This window comes from Populus euphratica, unplaced genomic scaffold (genome assembly GCF_000495115.2).
Source record: "Populus euphratica unplaced genomic scaffold, PopEup_1.0 scaffold22.1, whole genome shotgun sequence".
NCBI classification, from domain to species: Eukaryota; Viridiplantae; Streptophyta; class Magnoliopsida; order Malpighiales; family Salicaceae; genus Populus; species Populus euphratica.
Window position 1 is genome coordinate 1,375,616 of NW_011499863.1, and position 17,826 is coordinate 1,393,441.

General features: G+C 35.9%; 5 protein-coding genes across 5 annotated transcripts; 4 read left to right on the forward strand and 1 right to left on the reverse strand.

Moving 5' to 3' along the window:
• The first annotated feature begins 6 nt into the window (after window positions 1-6).
• Window positions 7-875, forward strand: LOC105125437 (germin-like protein 9-3). The gene has a single exon (XM_011025874.1). It carries the CDS (start codon window positions 53-55, stop codon window positions 665-667), a length of 615 nt encoding a protein of 204 aa, XP_011024176.1. The 5' UTR covers window positions 7-52; the 3' UTR covers window positions 668-875.
• A 314-nt stretch (window positions 876-1,189) lies between these two features.
• LOC105125438 (uncharacterized protein At2g27730, mitochondrial-like) lies at window positions 1,190-2,876 on the reverse strand. The gene is made up of 3 exons (XM_011025875.1): window positions 2,658-2,876; window positions 1,989-2,072; window positions 1,190-1,431 (listed from the first exon to the last, which is right to left on the reverse strand). Exons 1-3 carry the CDS (start codon window positions 2,802-2,804, stop codon window positions 1,405-1,407), a joined length of 258 nt encoding a protein of 85 aa, XP_011024177.1. The 5' UTR covers window positions 2,805-2,876; the 3' UTR covers window positions 1,190-1,404.
• Window positions 2,877-5,747: 2,871 nt separating this feature from the next.
• Window positions 5,748-8,382, forward strand: LOC105125439 (leukocyte immunoglobulin-like receptor family A protein). Its single transcript, XM_011025877.1, has 4 exons — window positions 5,748-5,899; window positions 5,999-6,088; window positions 7,225-7,492; window positions 7,939-8,382. The coding sequence occupies exons 1-4, from the start codon at window positions 5,857-5,859 to the stop codon at window positions 8,228-8,230; spliced, it is 693 nt and encodes a 230-aa protein (XP_011024179.1). The 5' UTR covers window positions 5,748-5,856; the 3' UTR covers window positions 8,231-8,382.
• A 400-nt stretch (window positions 8,383-8,782) lies between these two features.
• Window positions 8,783-10,723, forward strand: LOC105125440 (UPF0496 protein At3g19330-like). Its single transcript, XM_011025878.1, has 2 exons — window positions 8,783-9,275; window positions 9,367-10,723. Exons 1-2 carry the CDS (start codon window positions 9,176-9,178, stop codon window positions 10,425-10,427), a joined length of 1,161 nt encoding a protein of 386 aa, XP_011024180.1. The 5' UTR covers window positions 8,783-9,175; the 3' UTR covers window positions 10,428-10,723.
• Window positions 10,724-13,446: 2,723 nt separating this feature from the next.
• On the forward strand, window positions 13,447-17,494 carry LOC105125441 (uncharacterized protein At2g38710-like). Its single transcript, XM_011025879.1, has 5 exons — window positions 13,447-13,827; window positions 15,053-15,172; window positions 15,728-15,842; window positions 16,589-16,682; window positions 16,947-17,494. Exons 1-5 carry the CDS (start codon window positions 13,724-13,726, stop codon window positions 17,150-17,152), a joined length of 639 nt encoding a protein of 212 aa, XP_011024181.1. The 5' UTR covers window positions 13,447-13,723; the 3' UTR covers window positions 17,153-17,494.
• Window positions 17,495-17,826: the final 332 nt, after the last annotated feature.

A 17,826-nucleotide genomic window follows, 5' to 3' on the forward strand; every position in this document is an offset into this window, starting at 1 on the left:
ACTTGAAAGCTCGGCGTTCGATTGTTGAGCTTGCAGCTTATCAACCACAGCCATGGACTCTCTCAAACCAGTTTCCCTTTCTCTATTCTTACTTTCCTTCGTCAGTGCAGTCAATATGGTCTTCGCAGGTGATCCTGATATCCTTTCAGATTTCGTCGCACCAACTAACACTATTGTTGATGGAAAGTTCTTCACCTACACAGGAATGCGTGGGGTTCTTGCCAAATTTCCTCAAAACTTCACTTTAACAAAAGCTACCATGAATGAGTTCCCAGCTCTTAATGGGCAGAGTGTCTCATATGCTGTGCTTCAATACCCTGCAGGTAGTCTCAACCCTCCCCATACCCACCCTCGAGCTGCCGAGCTCTTGTTCCTTGTGTATGGTAGCTTGGATGTTGGATTTGTTGACACCAAGAATGTGCTTTACACCCAAAAACTCCAAGTTGGAGATATGTTCATTTTCCCAAAGGGTCTGGTACACCACCAGTCCAACCCAACCAAAGAACCAGCTGTGGCGATTTCTTCTTTTGGTAGTGCAAATGCCGGAACAGTTTCTGTGCCTTCGGCTGTCTTTTCAACAGGAATTGACGATGGAATTCTTGCCAAAGCATTCAAGACCGATGTGTATACCATTCAAAAGATCAAGTCCGGCTTTGGCAAGCCCTGAACTAAGCCTAGATAGCTCAAAAAAGGCCTGCACTTTTGTATTCCAAGCAATCAATAATTATTCTCTTGGCTCAGGAAGTCGACTAATGCTTGTTCGTTCATCACAGTCATGAATTTTCAATAAGGAGTGGTGATCATTTTACACTCGTTGCTGTACTTGAATGCCTTTGGATTTTTTTCACCATCTTTTTGAAAGTAAAAAATAAATAAATTCAATTAGTCAAATCAGAAAAATAATACGAAATCAATGGTCCTTAAAAATAATATCAAAAAACTATCTTAACATTACCTTGTGCTTAAAAAGCTTAATCAAATAAATAGAGATAGTAACATTTGAACACGTAACTACTTAGTCATTAAAACTTTGATACTGTATCAAAGAATTATCTTAACCTAAAAACTTAAGCTATTAAATGAAATCCTAAAATATAATCTATATTATTCTTTAATAAATATTCACAGCAGGTAGGTCAGCTGATTTTTGGTGAAGCACATGAAATCATCTAGGGCATCAACAAGAAAAGATAAAACGAACTCTGGATCAAGATTATTCAAAGTTCGGATAGGAAAACTATCAACAGATGCAGAGCTACATAGAAGAACATGGTTATGTTTATAACTGTTCAAAAGTATTGCAAAGACAACTCCGTGCAACCACTAAATCTCCCTAGAGAGTCGTTATTTTACATGCCTATTACCGCAGCAAGATCATCATTATCTGGTGCAGATGATCCCCCATCAGGCTTTCTGGCTCCCTTCAGTTCTCTGCAAAAAAGACAAAATTGATGTCGATTAAACTTAATCTTCAAAGGCAGACTTGAATAACCAAACAAATAAATAAAGTAGAAATCAGCAACGATAATTTTGGAGATGCTGCACCACCATTCTCCGATCCATATGCTTAGGTGCTCATTCTTCAAAACTCAAAACATATGTCAAAGAGGAGAGGAAAATGGTATACATTTACTAACATTTGGCAATCGGTGACATGAAACATCAAAGAAATGATGTTGGAAATTGAACTCATAACAGGGAATCTATGTACTTAGATTCAATTACTCAACGAATATTTAAATCATTCAAGCAGTAATTAGTTGTTACTTTAAACATCAATGTTGGTGATAACAGGGAATTTTGATTTTGAAACACATAAGTAAACCAGCCACATCTTAATCCATTCCATTGACAAAAAACTGCACCTCTAATCATGCTTAAACAACAATCGAACATAGCAGCCCAAAGATTGTAATAGGAGCAATGTTTCAATCATTCTGACCTAAAAATGAGGAACAAACATCATCAAGCTACAAAAATTAAATTACCTTGTCAGCACCCTGTTTCTCTTTTGCTGCCTTCTCTTTCTCCTGCTTTAGCTTCAGTTTCTCCAGCCTTTCCCTCTCCATTTTCTACGAACCCAGACACCGGGAAAAAAAAATCACCATACAATCATCTATCGCAGAAATCAAATCGACTGGTAGTTCAATCATCAAGCTCTATTTGATTGCAAACTTGTGATTAGTTGGAGCAAACCCTAAATCTAACTCATAAAATAATTTAATTTTCTTTTATCTTTTCCTTTCGATTTCATTTTCCTACACTTTCTCAGCTACCAAAGAAAAAAAACGATGACAAAGATGTAAATAACTTCAGTATCATTTAACTTAACTCACAATACTCTGATATTTTCCCCATATCTATCATTTTCCTACACCTTCTCAGCAAACGAACAGAAGCTGAAACAAAAACGACAAAACATTTCTTAAGCTCAATCGATCACCAACGTTATGAGCAACGATTTCTTTCATTTTCCTACACCTTCTCAACAAACAAACAGAAGCTCAAGCAAAAACGACAAAACATTTCTTAAGCTCAATCAATCACAAGAGCAACGATTTCTTTCATTTTCCTAAGCATTCTCAGCAACCAAGCAGAATATAATAGCAATAAGAGAGTGGTAGCGAGATGGCGAAAGGTGAGATAAGAGGTCAGGCCTGAATATAAACGTTTTCAGCAGCGCGTTCCTCTTCGCTCAGAACTCGACCTTTGTCATCACTGAAGTAGCGAGTAGCTCCACGAGTTGACTTCATCGAGCGAATAGGGATTAAGCTGAGTCGGCTCAGTGAGGATCTTGTTGCCATGTTTTGTGGGCTCTTTGCTTACCTTTGAAACTTTTCTTTCTTGAGACGGAAACGGAAAACTTACACTGAGCTACTACCTCTAGAGCTAGAACCTTCTTGCGGTTGACACGTAGTTTGATAGATGAAGCCCAAGGGTAAGGTGCTTCGGCCCAGTTAAATAGTTGGGCCACAGATTTTTAATTTGTTAAACAAAGAAAATAAATATTAGGAGTATTCTTTTCTAGAGTTTAGTTTCAATCTCGAGGTAAAAATAGAAATAATAAAAAATTAAAAATACATAAATAGAGATAGAATAAATTCATCCATGAGATTTTTTTTTATTGAATTTATTTTCAAAACAAGAATTATAACTTGTATAATTTTATTATTCCAGTTTTTTTTTATATGGGCACAACAATCAAACATTATTTATATAAACAATTAACAAAATAATTGCATTAAAAAAATTTTTATTGCGAAGTTGAGAAACAAATTAATGTGCCAAAATTGTTTATGATGAATTGAGAGATATATTTGTTGAGAGAATATCAACATGTCTTTTGAGTGATTGAAATACTATTTAACAGTGTAGTTATGACTATATTTTACAATATTTTTTATTTATAAATGTATTAAAATTATATATTTTTATTTTTTAAAAATTATTTTCAAAATTAACATATCAAAATAATCTAAAAACACTAAAAAAATATTAATTTGAAACAAATAAAAAAAATTAAATTTTTTTAAAATATTTTTAAAACACAAAATCAAACAAAGCCTCATAAATTAGTGGGTTTTTTATTTTTAACATCATCATATAGAAAATGAAAATGCTAGATTGCTAATGCAGAGTATTGCTGTGTTTATATTATATGGATTAATCATATTTTTTTGTTCCTTTAATTTTTGATATTTTCTAAATGCAGCTTTTTATAAATTATCTATAAAAAAACCAAGTTTTGACCAAATTAATTAATATTTATTAATTAAATCTTATTTTATTTAATTTAAAATTAAACTCCAGCTAATTTAAAAAAAAATTAACCGATGAAGTCAAATAAAATTTAGTGAAGGCAGGGCTGGCAAGGACCCGACCTGCAACTTTTTCCCCTGCCTTTCCCCTGAGTAATTTTTTTTTTAATCTAAAACTAAGTAAACTTTAACTTTTATCTCCCTTGATAAAAAATTTTCTACCCCCCTGACCTACTATCCGAAACTGCCTGGAAAAACTTATCAAATCCCCTTAGTACCGTGCTATCGATAAAAGCAGTCTCACTTTGATGTGAGATCAAAAGAACTTTAACTTTTATCTCCCTTGATAAAAATTTTTCTACCCCCCTGACCTAATATCCGAAACTGCCTGGAAAAACTTGTCAAGTCCCCTTAGTACCATGCTATCTATAAAAGCAGTCTCAATTTGATGTGAGATCAAAAAAACGATGGTGGAGGATAGAACGCCGCCGTGAGTCAAGGCGTTTTGAAAAAAGAATTATCGCCGGCGTCTTCTAATTGGACATGGAGGTATCCATCTCCTCATCCCCACTGAACCTTATCCATTCTTCTCCTTTTTTTTAAAAAAATACATTTGATATTGACAGTGCTTCTCAACTAAACAAACAAACGTGCCTTAGTAGGCGAGTTATTTAAATGTTGTTTTACTTGGGCGACAAGTAAAGACGTTTTGCTGCTTGTAGTTCTTAGTTCTTACTATTTTGGTCCCTTTACTATTTGTTGTAGTAATATGATACTACAACAACGAACAGTAAAGGGACCAAAATAGGAAGAACAAAATAACACGAAGCATTGAAAAATCTGAAAACAAATACACAAAACAACTAATTATTCTCATTAGCTATTAATTTATTATTCATTTCACTATTAACCTGTAAAATAAATCACTAGTCATTTATCATGACATTTTATAAAAGTTTTGATTGGTTGTGGGACAAGAGAAAGATAAAAATAAAATAAAAATACTATTCTTTTTTTTTTTGATTTACGTGGGGTATCCGGGCCAGCTTACGCGCACCATGACTAATCCCCACGGCCCACTGAACATCCTGCAAGCCCAGTGAGCAGGTAAGGCACCACGGGAGTAACAGGCGTGCATGGTGAGGTTCGAACCCAGGTGCGGAGAAAGGGGACAAGCCCCTCCCACCGCTAGGCCAGAACCTACTATTCTTGCAACATGAACTAGTGCTGGTCTAAAAACATGAACATGGCACCATACTACACATTGTTTGCGAGTCCTTCTATTTATTTATCTTGAAACTTGATGTGTTAATTAAAAATGAATTTTGATTTTTTTATGGCATTGTTGTTTTATAACATGAACCGAATTAGTATATTGCCACAAAATTTAAGTAAATTTATTAAAAATTCATTTTAGTCAAAACAATTTAATATATTCTTATCAAAACTCAATCATCAATTTGTTGAATTCTTTTATTTAAATAATTTTATTTTATTATAAAAAATCAAGTTAATCTAGCTTGTTCTATAACCTCAGAGTTTTAAAACTACACATAACATATAATGGATATGGCACATTAAAAATATATTTAAAAGTAATAATTTTTTTTTTCAAATATTTTTCAGAGTTTTAAAACTACACATAACATATAATGGATATGGCACATTAAAAATATATTTAAAAGTAATAATTTTTTTTTTCAAATATTTTTTAGAAATTTATTAAAATAATTTTTTTAATTTTTTATCAATTTTTTTAAAAAAATCTAAAAACATTAAACAAATTAAAATTAAAAATATTTTTAATTTAATAAAAATTCTGTTTTATGGCAGCCAAAACGGGATCTAAAACCATGAGCACGGCTTCAGTGTATTCCAACCTCAAAGGCACAAAAAAAAGAAGAAAAAAGAAGTCATTAAGCCGAAGTCAAGCCTTTCATTAAATTGACGACATGTCGTTTTATAAATGGACGACATCCATTTCACCAGCGAGATAAATACTTGCAGAAGCATCCATTGAAAAGCACAGAAAATCGTCTCGATCCCTTCTTCTGCTTCCAGCTTCAGCCCCGTCCATTAAAGAAACGATAAAAAATCCATGTATCATCCAACCAGAGGAGGCGTTCGCGGCGGACGAGATCGTAAGCTTCCTCTCTCTACATACGTGATTTAATTAGGTTTCGATTGGCTATGTTAATTTCCGGTGTTAAAATAATTTTGGTTTTGGTTTTTTTTTGCAGAATTTAGTTGGGATGATGTTAAGGCAGATAAGCACAGAGAGAATTATCTTGGTCACAGTATTAAAGCTCCTGTTGGTAGATGGCAGAAAGGTAAATTCTTTTATTTTTCCCCCTTGAATTGTCGTGTTTTTGGTGGCTTCTGCTCTTACTTATTGTCTATTTTTTTTGTTTTTGGTTGAATGGATGGTGAAGGGGGAATGGGTTGCCGAGAATTTAATTTTTGTCGTGAAAAACGGGATTTTTTTTTTTGTTTACAGGAACTTGTAAATGAAATTTTAGTGTACGAATCTTCTGCCGGATTTGTTTATAGCTTGTTTTATGATATAAAGAGAGATGTAACAACCATGTTTAGATTTTTTATGCTGTTGCGTTGGTGGTTTGCTCATGACTGTGGTGGATTGGTAGGAGATTGTGGTAGCGATTGCTGTTGAAAGTGGTTTTTGCTTAAAAATATATTAAAATATTATTTTTTATTTTTTTAAAATCATTTTTGATATCAGTATATCAAAGATCTAAAAACACGGAAAAAAAATAATTTTCAGCAAAAAAAATTCAAAATTTGAGGGAACGTGTTTGCGGGGCTCCTTTCTTCTTTTGTTTAGAGATGGTCTTGTATGGGATACTTCAGTGATGCAGCGCTTCTGTTTTATACTCTTTGATGTTCAAATTTACTGCTTATTCATCCACACTGCTTCATAACATTTTGTAATGAGATTTAGTGTAAAACAGTCACAAGTTTAAATGGATAAAAATGTGCTTTCTAGGGATACATCTCATCAGCTAACTGATTGCTTGCAAAGTAGTTTTGGCTTGTGTTGTTATGTATCCTGTGAGGGAATTGTTTTTTCTTAGATTATACAGGTTTGTCCATCCTTTTCTTCCTCTGATACATTGCTCAGTGGAGTGTGTTGAAAAGATCCATGGAGGAAACTGTTATCATGATTCTGGTTGTTTTGCCATTTTATGCATCCACGTTCCTTGATTCATTTAAAGTGGGTGCTAGGTATATTCAAACTTCTGGAATTTCTGGACCTAATGGCTCTGCCTTGAGCAGTTCTCAGTATATAAGTTATAGTCAAAATAGTTGATTAACTGATGTTTCTCTTTCTGTATCTGTTTAGTTTTCAGCGTGTTATTCATGGTTTCTTTTATCTATTGCTTGGCAATTTGAGGAATGCTATCATTAAGAATTTTTCAACCTTTTCTTTCATTCATTTTTTCTACAGGGAAGGATTTACATTGGTATGCCAGGGATAAAAAATCTGGGAGTTCAAATGAAGATGCCTTGAAAGAAGAGATACAAAGAATCAAGGAAGAGGAAGAGCGGTCCATGAGGGAGGCTCTTGGCTTAGCTCCAAAGCGATCTAGCCGACCTCAAGGAAATCGTCTTGATAAACATGAGTATACAGAACTTGTTAAGAGAGGTTCTACAGCAGAGGACTTGGGGGCTGGGCATGCAGATGCAGCACGGGTTGATGGTCTTGGTTTCTCAAAGTATTAAGTCACTAATGACATGTATCGTATAATTGCTATGTTCAACATATGTGTGTGATTCTACCTGGGCTTATAACATATTTATGCATCAAGATTCAATGCCATGTATCATATGGTGTTGCTTTTTTTTTTTTTTTGTGGGTGGGGTGGGGTGGGGTGGGGTGGTTGGCTCAAAAGGTGCACTTGTAGAATTATTTGCCCATGCTTATGTGTTAGGATACTGTAAACTCGCATGGTATTCTAGTTCTCTTCACTCCGGGGTGCACTAAAGGCCAGCAGCTGGACATAATACTGTATCTTAGTGATGCTTATACACGCAATATTCTGATATTTCCATCTAGCCTGTAGGTTTATCGACGTTGTTGTGCCAGCATGTAGCATTCAATTAAACTGCTCTTCATTTCTTTTTCATCATTTTTATGTTTGATTTGAACTTCCTGCTGCAGGGCACCTCGGGCTTGGGAAGACCCAAGTACTCTTCCATCCATTAGCAAGCAGGCTTCACCTGAGCCAGTTAGGGTGGCCATGCCTGATCCACCAGCAGGAAACGCCGAAGAAGATAAACCTGAGGAGGACAAAAGCAGCCGAAAGAAGAGGAGGCGTGAGGAGAAGAAATACGAGAAGGAGAAAAAGCGTGAAAAACATGATAGGCACGAGAAACATCATTCTCGTGATTCTGGCGAGAAGAAACACAAGAAAGACAAGGAACGCAGAAGACACAACTCTGGCTCGGACTAAATATTCTTATTCATTTGGAAGTTTTATCATTCTGATAGTTCCTGATAGAGACGTATTGCAGAAATGGAAACCAGCATATATGATGTAAACTTCATGTGAGAGTTGAAGTGGTGTTATTATGTGAGATGGGGCGATTTATCTTCATTTGATTAGTTTCAAGTGTTTTTTTTTTTTTTTGAAATGTATTTAAATAATATATATTTTTTAAGAATTTATTTTTTTATATATCAACATATTAAAACAATACAAAAAAAACAAAAACAAAAACAAAAAATTAAAACAAAGAAAAAAAGAAATTTTATTTTTTAAAAAAATGTTTTTGAAATGAAAAAAAATAAAAAATTGATAGTAATCTACAACGGAGACAGTAGCGAAGCATTTATGGCGGGTATAACTTCTGTCCTAATAATTGAAAATTTTCCATATCGAATCTCTTTGGTTTATTTGAAAGTAATTTTGATAAATAACTAGCAAATAGCTGTATTGTTTAGATTTTTTATCATATATATATATATATATATATATGCACACATACGTACCTCTCTCTTTTTTCCATTCGAATCCCCGTGCATCCTACAAGGGTGAGGGGTAACTTTAGAACTTTATGGAAACTACAAGGGTAATAACGAGATATTAAAACTGTAGAGGGAAAGCGGACCTTAATTACCTTGGTCAAAAGGTTGCTATCTTTCAACTTTGGATGAGCAAGGAACGGCAACGGGAGCAGCCACCGTCCCCTTATTCAGGCGTAAGAGATAGCGGCGTGGGTGGCGTATAAAATACTCTTTCTTCTGTCCATCTCCTTTCCTACTGAAATTGATCGTTGGTTCAACTTGGGCAATTCTGATATCATCACTAGCCATCAACAAGCCTGGAAGAAGATAAAGATCCACTGTCCATGCTTGGAGTTGGAACTTTGACCGTACAAAACTCATCCAAATCGCGATGATGCAGTGCCTCTCTCTCAAAACATCTTCAGCAGCATCCACAACACACTCACCACGTCCAAACAACGGTGATTATAACTGCCCTCCGGCTTCGCAAGGTCAGATAGGCTTATTCGAAGTCAGATTTTGTGATGCCTGTAACGTGTTTGTGTAAAATGTCTGAATGAATCCAACTCTGTTTGTAATCAGCTGGGAACTCCGCCGATGGAACACCAAGATCAAGCACACAGCCATCCCCTACTGTTAACCTCACTCGCGAATACACCCTCGCTGTCCAGACCAATTCCTATAACGAGATGTGGTCCAGGATTCATTATGACGAAACTCAAATTGAAGAAATTCATGGTCATTACAATGAGGAGGATGCTAACCGCTTGCTTATGACTCAAGTTCTTCAACCAAATCGAGAATGTGTGAAAGAAGCTCTTCGTGACGCCAAGCCTAACACTCTCACTCGACTTGTATCCACCTACTTTGACAACAGCGAAAACACCAGCCAACTCTGCATTCTTCTCCAACAGAGTGTTTATCGTGCCCGTGCTCTTTATGGTCCTCTTCATAAACTTCTGGATGTTATTCCTACTGACTCAGAATCCCTGTCTCAATCACAATGCGATTGTGCTTTTGATGTCTTTCTCCAATTTGATTGCGTTGACAACCCTTTCCCTTGCCCCGAATCGCATAACTTCAATGATATGCAGCAATGCTTTTCGCAACTGAAGCAGCAACTAGAACAGCGAATCCGCAAGTCACGCTCTAGAATCCACCTAGTTCGCCGAGCCACTTTTGGCTCTGCCCTTTGCGTCATTGGCTCTGTTGTTGCTGTTGTAGTATCTGCTGTGGGAATCGCAAGTCATGCACTTGTTGCCATTGCTGCCACCCCGATATGCACACTGCCGTGTCTCCCTCGCAGCTTGACTAAGGAAGAGCTTGCCCGTGTCGAGCAACTTGATTCTGCTTCTAGGGGTACATATGTGCTGAACAATCAACTTGCGACCCTTGAACGGCGTGTTGCTCGTTTGTATGATGCAGTCGAGTGTGATAAGCATCTTATTCGGATTGGATTGGAGAGCGGTAAGGACTTGCATCCCATTTCAGAGGTTTTGAAACAGCTTAAAAAAAACCATCTCAAATTCATTGAACAGCTCAAGGATCTCGAGGAGCATATATGCCTTTGTTTTAATGCTGTCAATAGGGCCAGAGGTCTGCTTCTTCACGAGATCCATCGCCATCAAATTTCTAATTCCTAACAACTGATGACCTGCTTTGAGTCGCATTTACTTCCCATAGACTAACTTCATTGCTCTGTATTAACATCTTTCCAACTCTGACTATGAAACATTGCCCCTTACCCGCTCTTAACAATGAGCATCAGGGCAATCATGGCAGTTTGTATACCGAAAATGCAATCAGTTCTCAGACCCTTTTTCATTGGAGGTATCTTCGCATGATCTGTTTTGAGCCACTACACCTGGCTTGTTCTTTCATTTCATCTTTCCTGCCACATCATATATCTTTGATTAATAAAAGCTGATTTGTTAACTTTTTAGAGGTGTATGATATTCACTTCCCAGTTAAATATGATTTTCTCTTCAGGTCAGATGCATATCTGTGATATTTTCTAGAATATTTTTGGATAGTTTTAGGATAGACATCTCCCTTGTCGCTTCAATTCGTTGATGAAAGCTACCAGTGCCCAGTACATAAGAGGTCAATGTGGAAGGTACAGCACTTTCATAATGTATGTGTTTACTATCTATTGGTTGGCAATTTGAGGCATGGTATACCTTTTCTTTCATCCAGTGTATTAACAGGGAAGGATTTATCATCCTAGTAACTAGCACCATTCATGTGATTCTGGATTCTGATGATAGGAGGAAATTCAGAGGAGGAAACGTGACTGGCTTGGCCAGAACATTCCTTTTCATTTGAAAGTGTTATCATTCTTAATATCTGACGAGAGATTTCCGACGTTTCTGATGTAACCCTCAAGTAAAGATTTGAAGTGGTGGTTATTGTCTGAGATTGATTAGCTCTCGAAGAAATCTCTCATGTAAAATCCTAAAGGGAAGGGGAAAACTGTCATGCCAAGGAATATCCTCTGGTGAGCATGGCAGTGCTCCACTTAGGCAGGTCTATTCTCCACTTCGAAAGTTTGGGGAGCGTAGGTGTCTCCAAATTTCTGTGCTCCGTCTACCCAATGCTTCTGCCTCGAGTAGTTGTTGAAATAGTGTATTAACTGGCATTTGCTTTCCGTTTCTGCTTGGTTTTCACGGTTTTGGCCATTCTATCTTCTATCTATTGGTTGGCAATTTGAGGCATGGTATGCCTTTTCTTTCATTCAGTGTATTAACAGGGAAGGATTTATCATCCTAGTAACTAGCACCATTCTTGTGATTCTGGATTCTGATGATAGGAGGAAATTCAGAGGAGGAAACATGACTGGCTTGGCCAGAACATTCCTTTTCATTTGAAAGTGTTATCATTCTTAATATCTGACGAGAGATTTCCGACGTTTCTGATGTAACCCTCAAGTAAAGATTTGAAGTGGTGGTTATTGTCTGAGATTGATTAGCTCTCGAAGAAATCTCTCATGTAAAATCCTAAAGGGAAGGGGAAAACTGTCATGCCAAGGAATATCCTCTGGTGAGCATGGCAGTGCTCCACTTAGGCAGGTCTATTCTCCACTTCGAAAGTTTGGGGAGCGGAGATGTTTGTCTGTGAGCGTAGTTGGAACCCAATACACAAATCTGCCTTTCTAGTGGACCTGCTCAAAAGATGTTCCTTGATGCCTCTTCTTTAAACAGATGACCTTTTTTTCCTTTTCTTTTTCTCTTTTTTTTTCACTTGAGTGAATTACTTTCAAGTCCCTGGATTTTTTGTGTTCTTAAAACTTGGTTCTTCATGTATGAAAACTTACAAACCAGTCCTTTATTCGGTCTTCGATGGCTAGTGTCCCAGGGAAAAGATGGGGAGGGTAAAATTCTCCATTGTTGTCCAAGAGAAAGTAAAAAAGGAACTTTTGGACTTTATGTGAGAATCATAGTTGGAGAACGACTCCCCCCATTGTTATTTATTTGCCCTAACTTGTTGGATCAAGCAATCTTCCTCCTACACAAGGCAAGATCCGTGATGAACAATGCATTTGGATTAGGGTATCTTTCTTGATTGTGATTATTTTAGACCTTAAGAAGACCAAGTTTCACGTCACGCAAAGAAAAGGATGATCATTTTGTATTATTCTATGCAAGAATTTGCTATTAATTGGTTAGGTAGTTGTTGTCCTCGTCGAGCCATGCATCTAATTGCATAAAATCACCATTAAGCCAATTCTCTTTTACCTGGATGGCGATGGTAACGAGAAATTATTCGTTCAAAAGAAGCATTTGAATTTATTTTTTATTTTTAATATAAAACGCATTTGATCAATTGTCCATAACTTGCTATTTATTTATTTATGTTATTATTATTTTTAACCATGAAATATATGATTTTAAAGAGTTATTTTTTATATTTAAGGAGATTTAATTTGTTTTTTGAATTTCCTAGCTTAAGACTTGGAATTAGTTAACTTTTCTTAAATATATTAAACTTATTCGGTGTGAAGGGTGTATTTTAAAGATTACTGGACAAGGGATCCAGTTTTAATTTATGCATAGTTTTACCTTGAAAATACAAAATAAATTTATCACAAAAACACGTGGACTGGTAACTTTTATAAATAGAATTTCTTTGGTAACCTTTTTTTAAATACGAGATTTTCTTCTTCTTTAATCTCAATTCAAAAAAATTAAGACAATAATTCATAATTATCCAAAAAGCAATCCAGCAGTGCTTCGTTGCTATCCAAAAGTAAAAATAAGGGGGGAGAAGACTAAAATAATAAGAGTTTCCACTTGGCAAGTTATGGGTGGCACTATCACACCCTCCAACCAAAAGCAGAAACGACACCGACACAGCAATCATTCCTCGGTAATTTAAGAGAGAAAGGATGGGTAGTTATGGAAAAGAAAAAAGAGTAAAACTTGAGAATTTTTATTATTTTTTATAATAAAACTTTTTTTTTCATGTCAAGGTTTTATTTGGGTGTTTAATTATAGTTATTTTTAAAAAAATATTTTTATTTAAAAATTTATTAAAATAATTTTTTTATTTTTTAAAAATATTTTTAATATTAACTAATTAATCTAAAAATATTAAAAAAATATTAATTTAAAATTTAAAAAATAAAAAAAATTTAAAATTTTTTAACGTAGAAACGAAAAGTCCTACAACTCCAAGACAGAAGATTACTTCAGCTACAACACCATACGGGGAAGAAAGAAAACCATTAGAGATCCCTTTAGTTCTGTCCCTCTCTCTCTCTCTGAATCATTACAACAGGGGACCAAAAGGGTCTTCCTGTTTCGTTGATTTATTTGTGTTAACCCATCAAAGATCATTTCTTTGTCTCTCTTTTGGTTACTTGGAGAGAGAGAGAGAGAGAGATAGAGAGAGAGAGAGAGAGTTGGTGAATTGTTGGAAGGTAGAAAAGAAAGAAGAAATCATGGTGGCGGCAAACAGGGAAATGGCTGTGTATTGTTTTGATACTCTTGTTGCTCACTACAACTCTGATGATGCTCCTCCTGCTGCTTTTGATGAGGGCCAACAGTAATCTCTCTCTCTGTCTAACTGTTTCACTCTTTTAATCAATTTGTACATGTATTTGTGAATGCATTTAAATGGGTTCTTTAATTTGGATTGTTTTGTTGCTGCTGGTTTACTTTTGAGTGTTGTTTTTGGATTTTCTTTCAGAAGCAAACAGGGCCTTTTTTGGGGATTGGATTGAGTGGAAACGCTGTTTGATTTTGTGGGATTCTGTTTGTGTTTTGAAGGTTTTATTGGGTTTTTGTTTGCTTGGTGGATTTGTTGAGATTGCAAAGTTTTTGCTTTTGAGTTGTTATCCCCCCCCCCTCCCCGTACTTGTCATGGATGGTGCTATGCATGCGTAGATTTTATGATTAGTACATTGAAATCTCGCGTTTTGTTTTTCATTATTTTTGCTATCAAACAGCTTACAGAAGTGCTATATCTTAAGAAAATTCTGGTTCTATGTTATCGAAGGTTTTTTTTTTTTTGTGTGTGTGTGTGAAATGTAGATTCAAATTTCAAGGTTGCTAAATTTTTTCTGTTTATGTTTGGGAGATACAGTGGAAGAGGGCTTATTTTTTTGAATGATGAAATTCTACCTTCCACGTAACTAGCTGTATCAAACTGTTTTGTCTAGTGGAGTTCAGTTGATATATATATATATATATATATATATATATATCCTGCACCTTTGCTCCTTTGCATTTTTATATTCTCTCTTCAGTTTTTTGGTGTTTCAAGATTGCTGTTTTTCAACTGTGCTGTGACTATTTTACATTTATTTAACAAGATAATTGAGGTTTCAAGTCTGCAGTCTGCTTAATTGCATGGATTGGGTGAATGTTGACAGAACAAGTTTTGAGATTTGTGGGTTGTCATGTTGTGTTGACAGCTTGAATAATCTCTCATCCTTTGCCATTATTGCGCAATGATGGCATGTCATAGTTTGTCTGAACACCTGGCACGTCTTTGTCAGGTGCCATAGAAGCAGTTATTTTTTAGGAAGTTTTTTATTCGTGGGAATTTGGTGTTGGATAATCTTTAACAAGTTTGTACTTGTTGAGAATGCTGTCTTAGATGATTTTTTGAGAAGTTCTTGTAATTATTGAGAGGTCATATTCATAAAAGGGATAAAATTTTTTTGTAATGCTGTCTTAGATTTATTTGTTGTCAGTTATGCACACCAGAACCATGTCCATACTGTCATATTTGACATGGTAATATTCTGTTTTCATTCTGTTTTCAGCCCATTGTTTGTCACTTGGAAGAAAGTTGTCAATGGAAGTGAGCCTCGTTTACGTGGATGCATTGGAACTTTGGAAGCTCGATACTTGGTTAATGGATTCCGGGACTACGCTTTAACAAGGTATTGCTGTTTATATCCAATTATGTTGCTGATATATATATTTCTGTTGATTATGGATCTTCCTTCCTCCTTCATGTAAAAACAAGCATATAACCCTCTGTGCCCATTGCCACTCTGTTCCTTTGATGAACTGACAAACCTTGCTTATCCTTATAGTTGCCATTGCAAGGAATTGCTTGAATCACATTCTAGTCCAAGAGCATGTGAAAAATGGATTTGGGTTCATGTACAGAGGGAAAAAAAATCTTTTCCTTCTTTTCTTTTTGAAGACTGTCAAGTGTCAGTAAGTCAAGGTTTCTTCTCATGTCCCCATGCCCCCCCACCCCAAAGAAAAAACTTAGGATAGGAGATGAATCAACCATCTAAATAGATTTCTATAAGGTTTGTTCCTGCAACCTTGCTTTTATTCATTCAAAATTACAAAATGATTTGTAACAACATCCTTCTCTTGTTATATTTAAATCTCTTCTCAATCTGTTTCCTGTTGGTGTGACTTTGGTCTGGTATTACATACTCTCATGAGGCTTCCTACATTTCATTTTTACTGTCTTGCAGTGCTTTGAGAGACCGCAGATTCCCTCCTATACAAGCTAGAGAATTGCCTACTCTGGAATGCACAGTTTCCATTCTGACTAATTATGAAACTGCCAACAACTATCTTGATTGGGAGGTGTGTGCTTTAACTTGTTTAAGCTTTGGAACTTTGGGGTTAAGATGTTTTCTAACATCTAAACTAACAAGTTTTATTGTGGATAGTATTGTTCTCAGTTATGTTTTCCATTTCATGTGGTCTGAAGTTTTTAATTGAAAATAAAATAAAATTCTAACACTCTGGAACTTTGATCTAAATTGTTGAACCTCTAAGGTTTGTTGATAGGTGTCTCCTTAGATTTGCAAAATTAGAAGACAGACTAAACAAAAAGTTAGGCAGCTGCTACGTTTCAGTTATAACTTCATTATGACATGCTCCATCATCAATGATTATCAAACAAGCCATTTCTCTTAAATAAGTTTCCAAAGATACATTGTTGTGGGGCTTTTTTTCAAATTTTTATTAGGATTTCACAAAATCAATCAAAGTTATACAAGCTAACATTGAAAGTTACAGTGAAAAGTGGTTCCCTAGTGCCTACTTTTGAGTGCATACAACATGTTTGGATGCTCATAATACACATTATGGCCCATCTCCTCAAGTCGAGAGGACTGATCAGCCGTGTTGCTATTGCAATGTTTGAGTAGTCATATGAATTTTAACCAAGTAATCAGTATACTTGGTGCTGAAGAAACTAACAGTATCAATGTAAACCTGTCTGCGATTCTCTGTTCAAATGCTTTCAAGTTTTACCTTTAACAGAATCTAGTTGCCCTGTTCAATTTTCTTGCCTTCCCAACTTATTATGTGAGTCTGGGTTGCAGGTTGGGACACATGGTTTGATTATTGAGTTTACCGATCCTAATAACAATGTAAGGCGAAGTGCCACTTATTTGCCTGAAGTGGCTGCCCATGAAGGTAAATTTGTTGTTTATTGCATGTTAGTTAACTTGATTGAGCTTTTTTTTTTTGTTATCGGAGTGAAGCAAACAACTCAACCCAATTGGAGAAAGAGTTCTGGAGGATGGGGGAGCTTAATCCCCTGATAATTTAGCCAGGACATACAGATTTAGTTATAGAATGGGAGATTTTTTTGTATGTAATTCCTACGAAGCCTTGCACCCACCAACAAATGTTTTTTGTGTCTAAAGGCCTGATTATATTTTGCCACTTTGGTTTCAGGCTGGACAAAAGAGGAGGCAATTGATTCACTGATGCGCAAAGCTGGCTACAATGGCCACATTACCGAGTCACTTCGAAAGTCTATACGAGTGACTCGTTACCAGAGTACATTATTTACTTTGACCTACAGTGATTATGTCTCTTATGTCAGGGCAACCAGAGGTGCAGCCCCTGCTATTAATGGGGTGAAGCCCGGCAACCATTGACTCATCCAGATAAGCCTTCTATTAAAAACAAAAGGCTGGTTGGGCCTGAAAGAAAAGAATCATTAAGGGTGGAATAAGTTTGTTTTTGTTCCACCAGCATTTCTTCTTCAGTAATTGTTATGAACTGTCCTTGTTTTCTTCAAATTCATGGTGATGAGCTCAGTTCCTGTGGCTCATTACAGGACATTCACAAGCTAGGCAGCTTCTCTGGTAAAGCTGTATCAGAACTTGAATCTATCCATTTGTGTTTATTTACCATGTTGTTCTTTTTATCTTTTGCTTGCGTGCAGAAGGCATTATTAGCAGGCAATTTTTATAATTATAATTCTTCGTGTTTAGTTTGTGAGTGCCTTTCAAGGAAAGCAAAGCTTTATGATGCTACTGCAGAATATTTCCAATAATAGGAAGTTAGGCTGCGTGGGATGGCATTTCCCATCAGAATTAAGCAGAGAAAATTGTTCGATGCTATTGGCCCATTGGGTGTCTTTGTTTGAATGCATCACTAGGGAATTCGAACAAGAAGGATACGGATAGGGATTTGAAACGAGCTGATGCTGAAATATCATGGAATATAAATACATGGACGCTGTTGGAGGGCATGTTAATTCATTTATTCAGCTTCAATGTTTCTCATTGTAGTTGTAAAACCAAGCTTCACGAGCCAAACCAGTGAT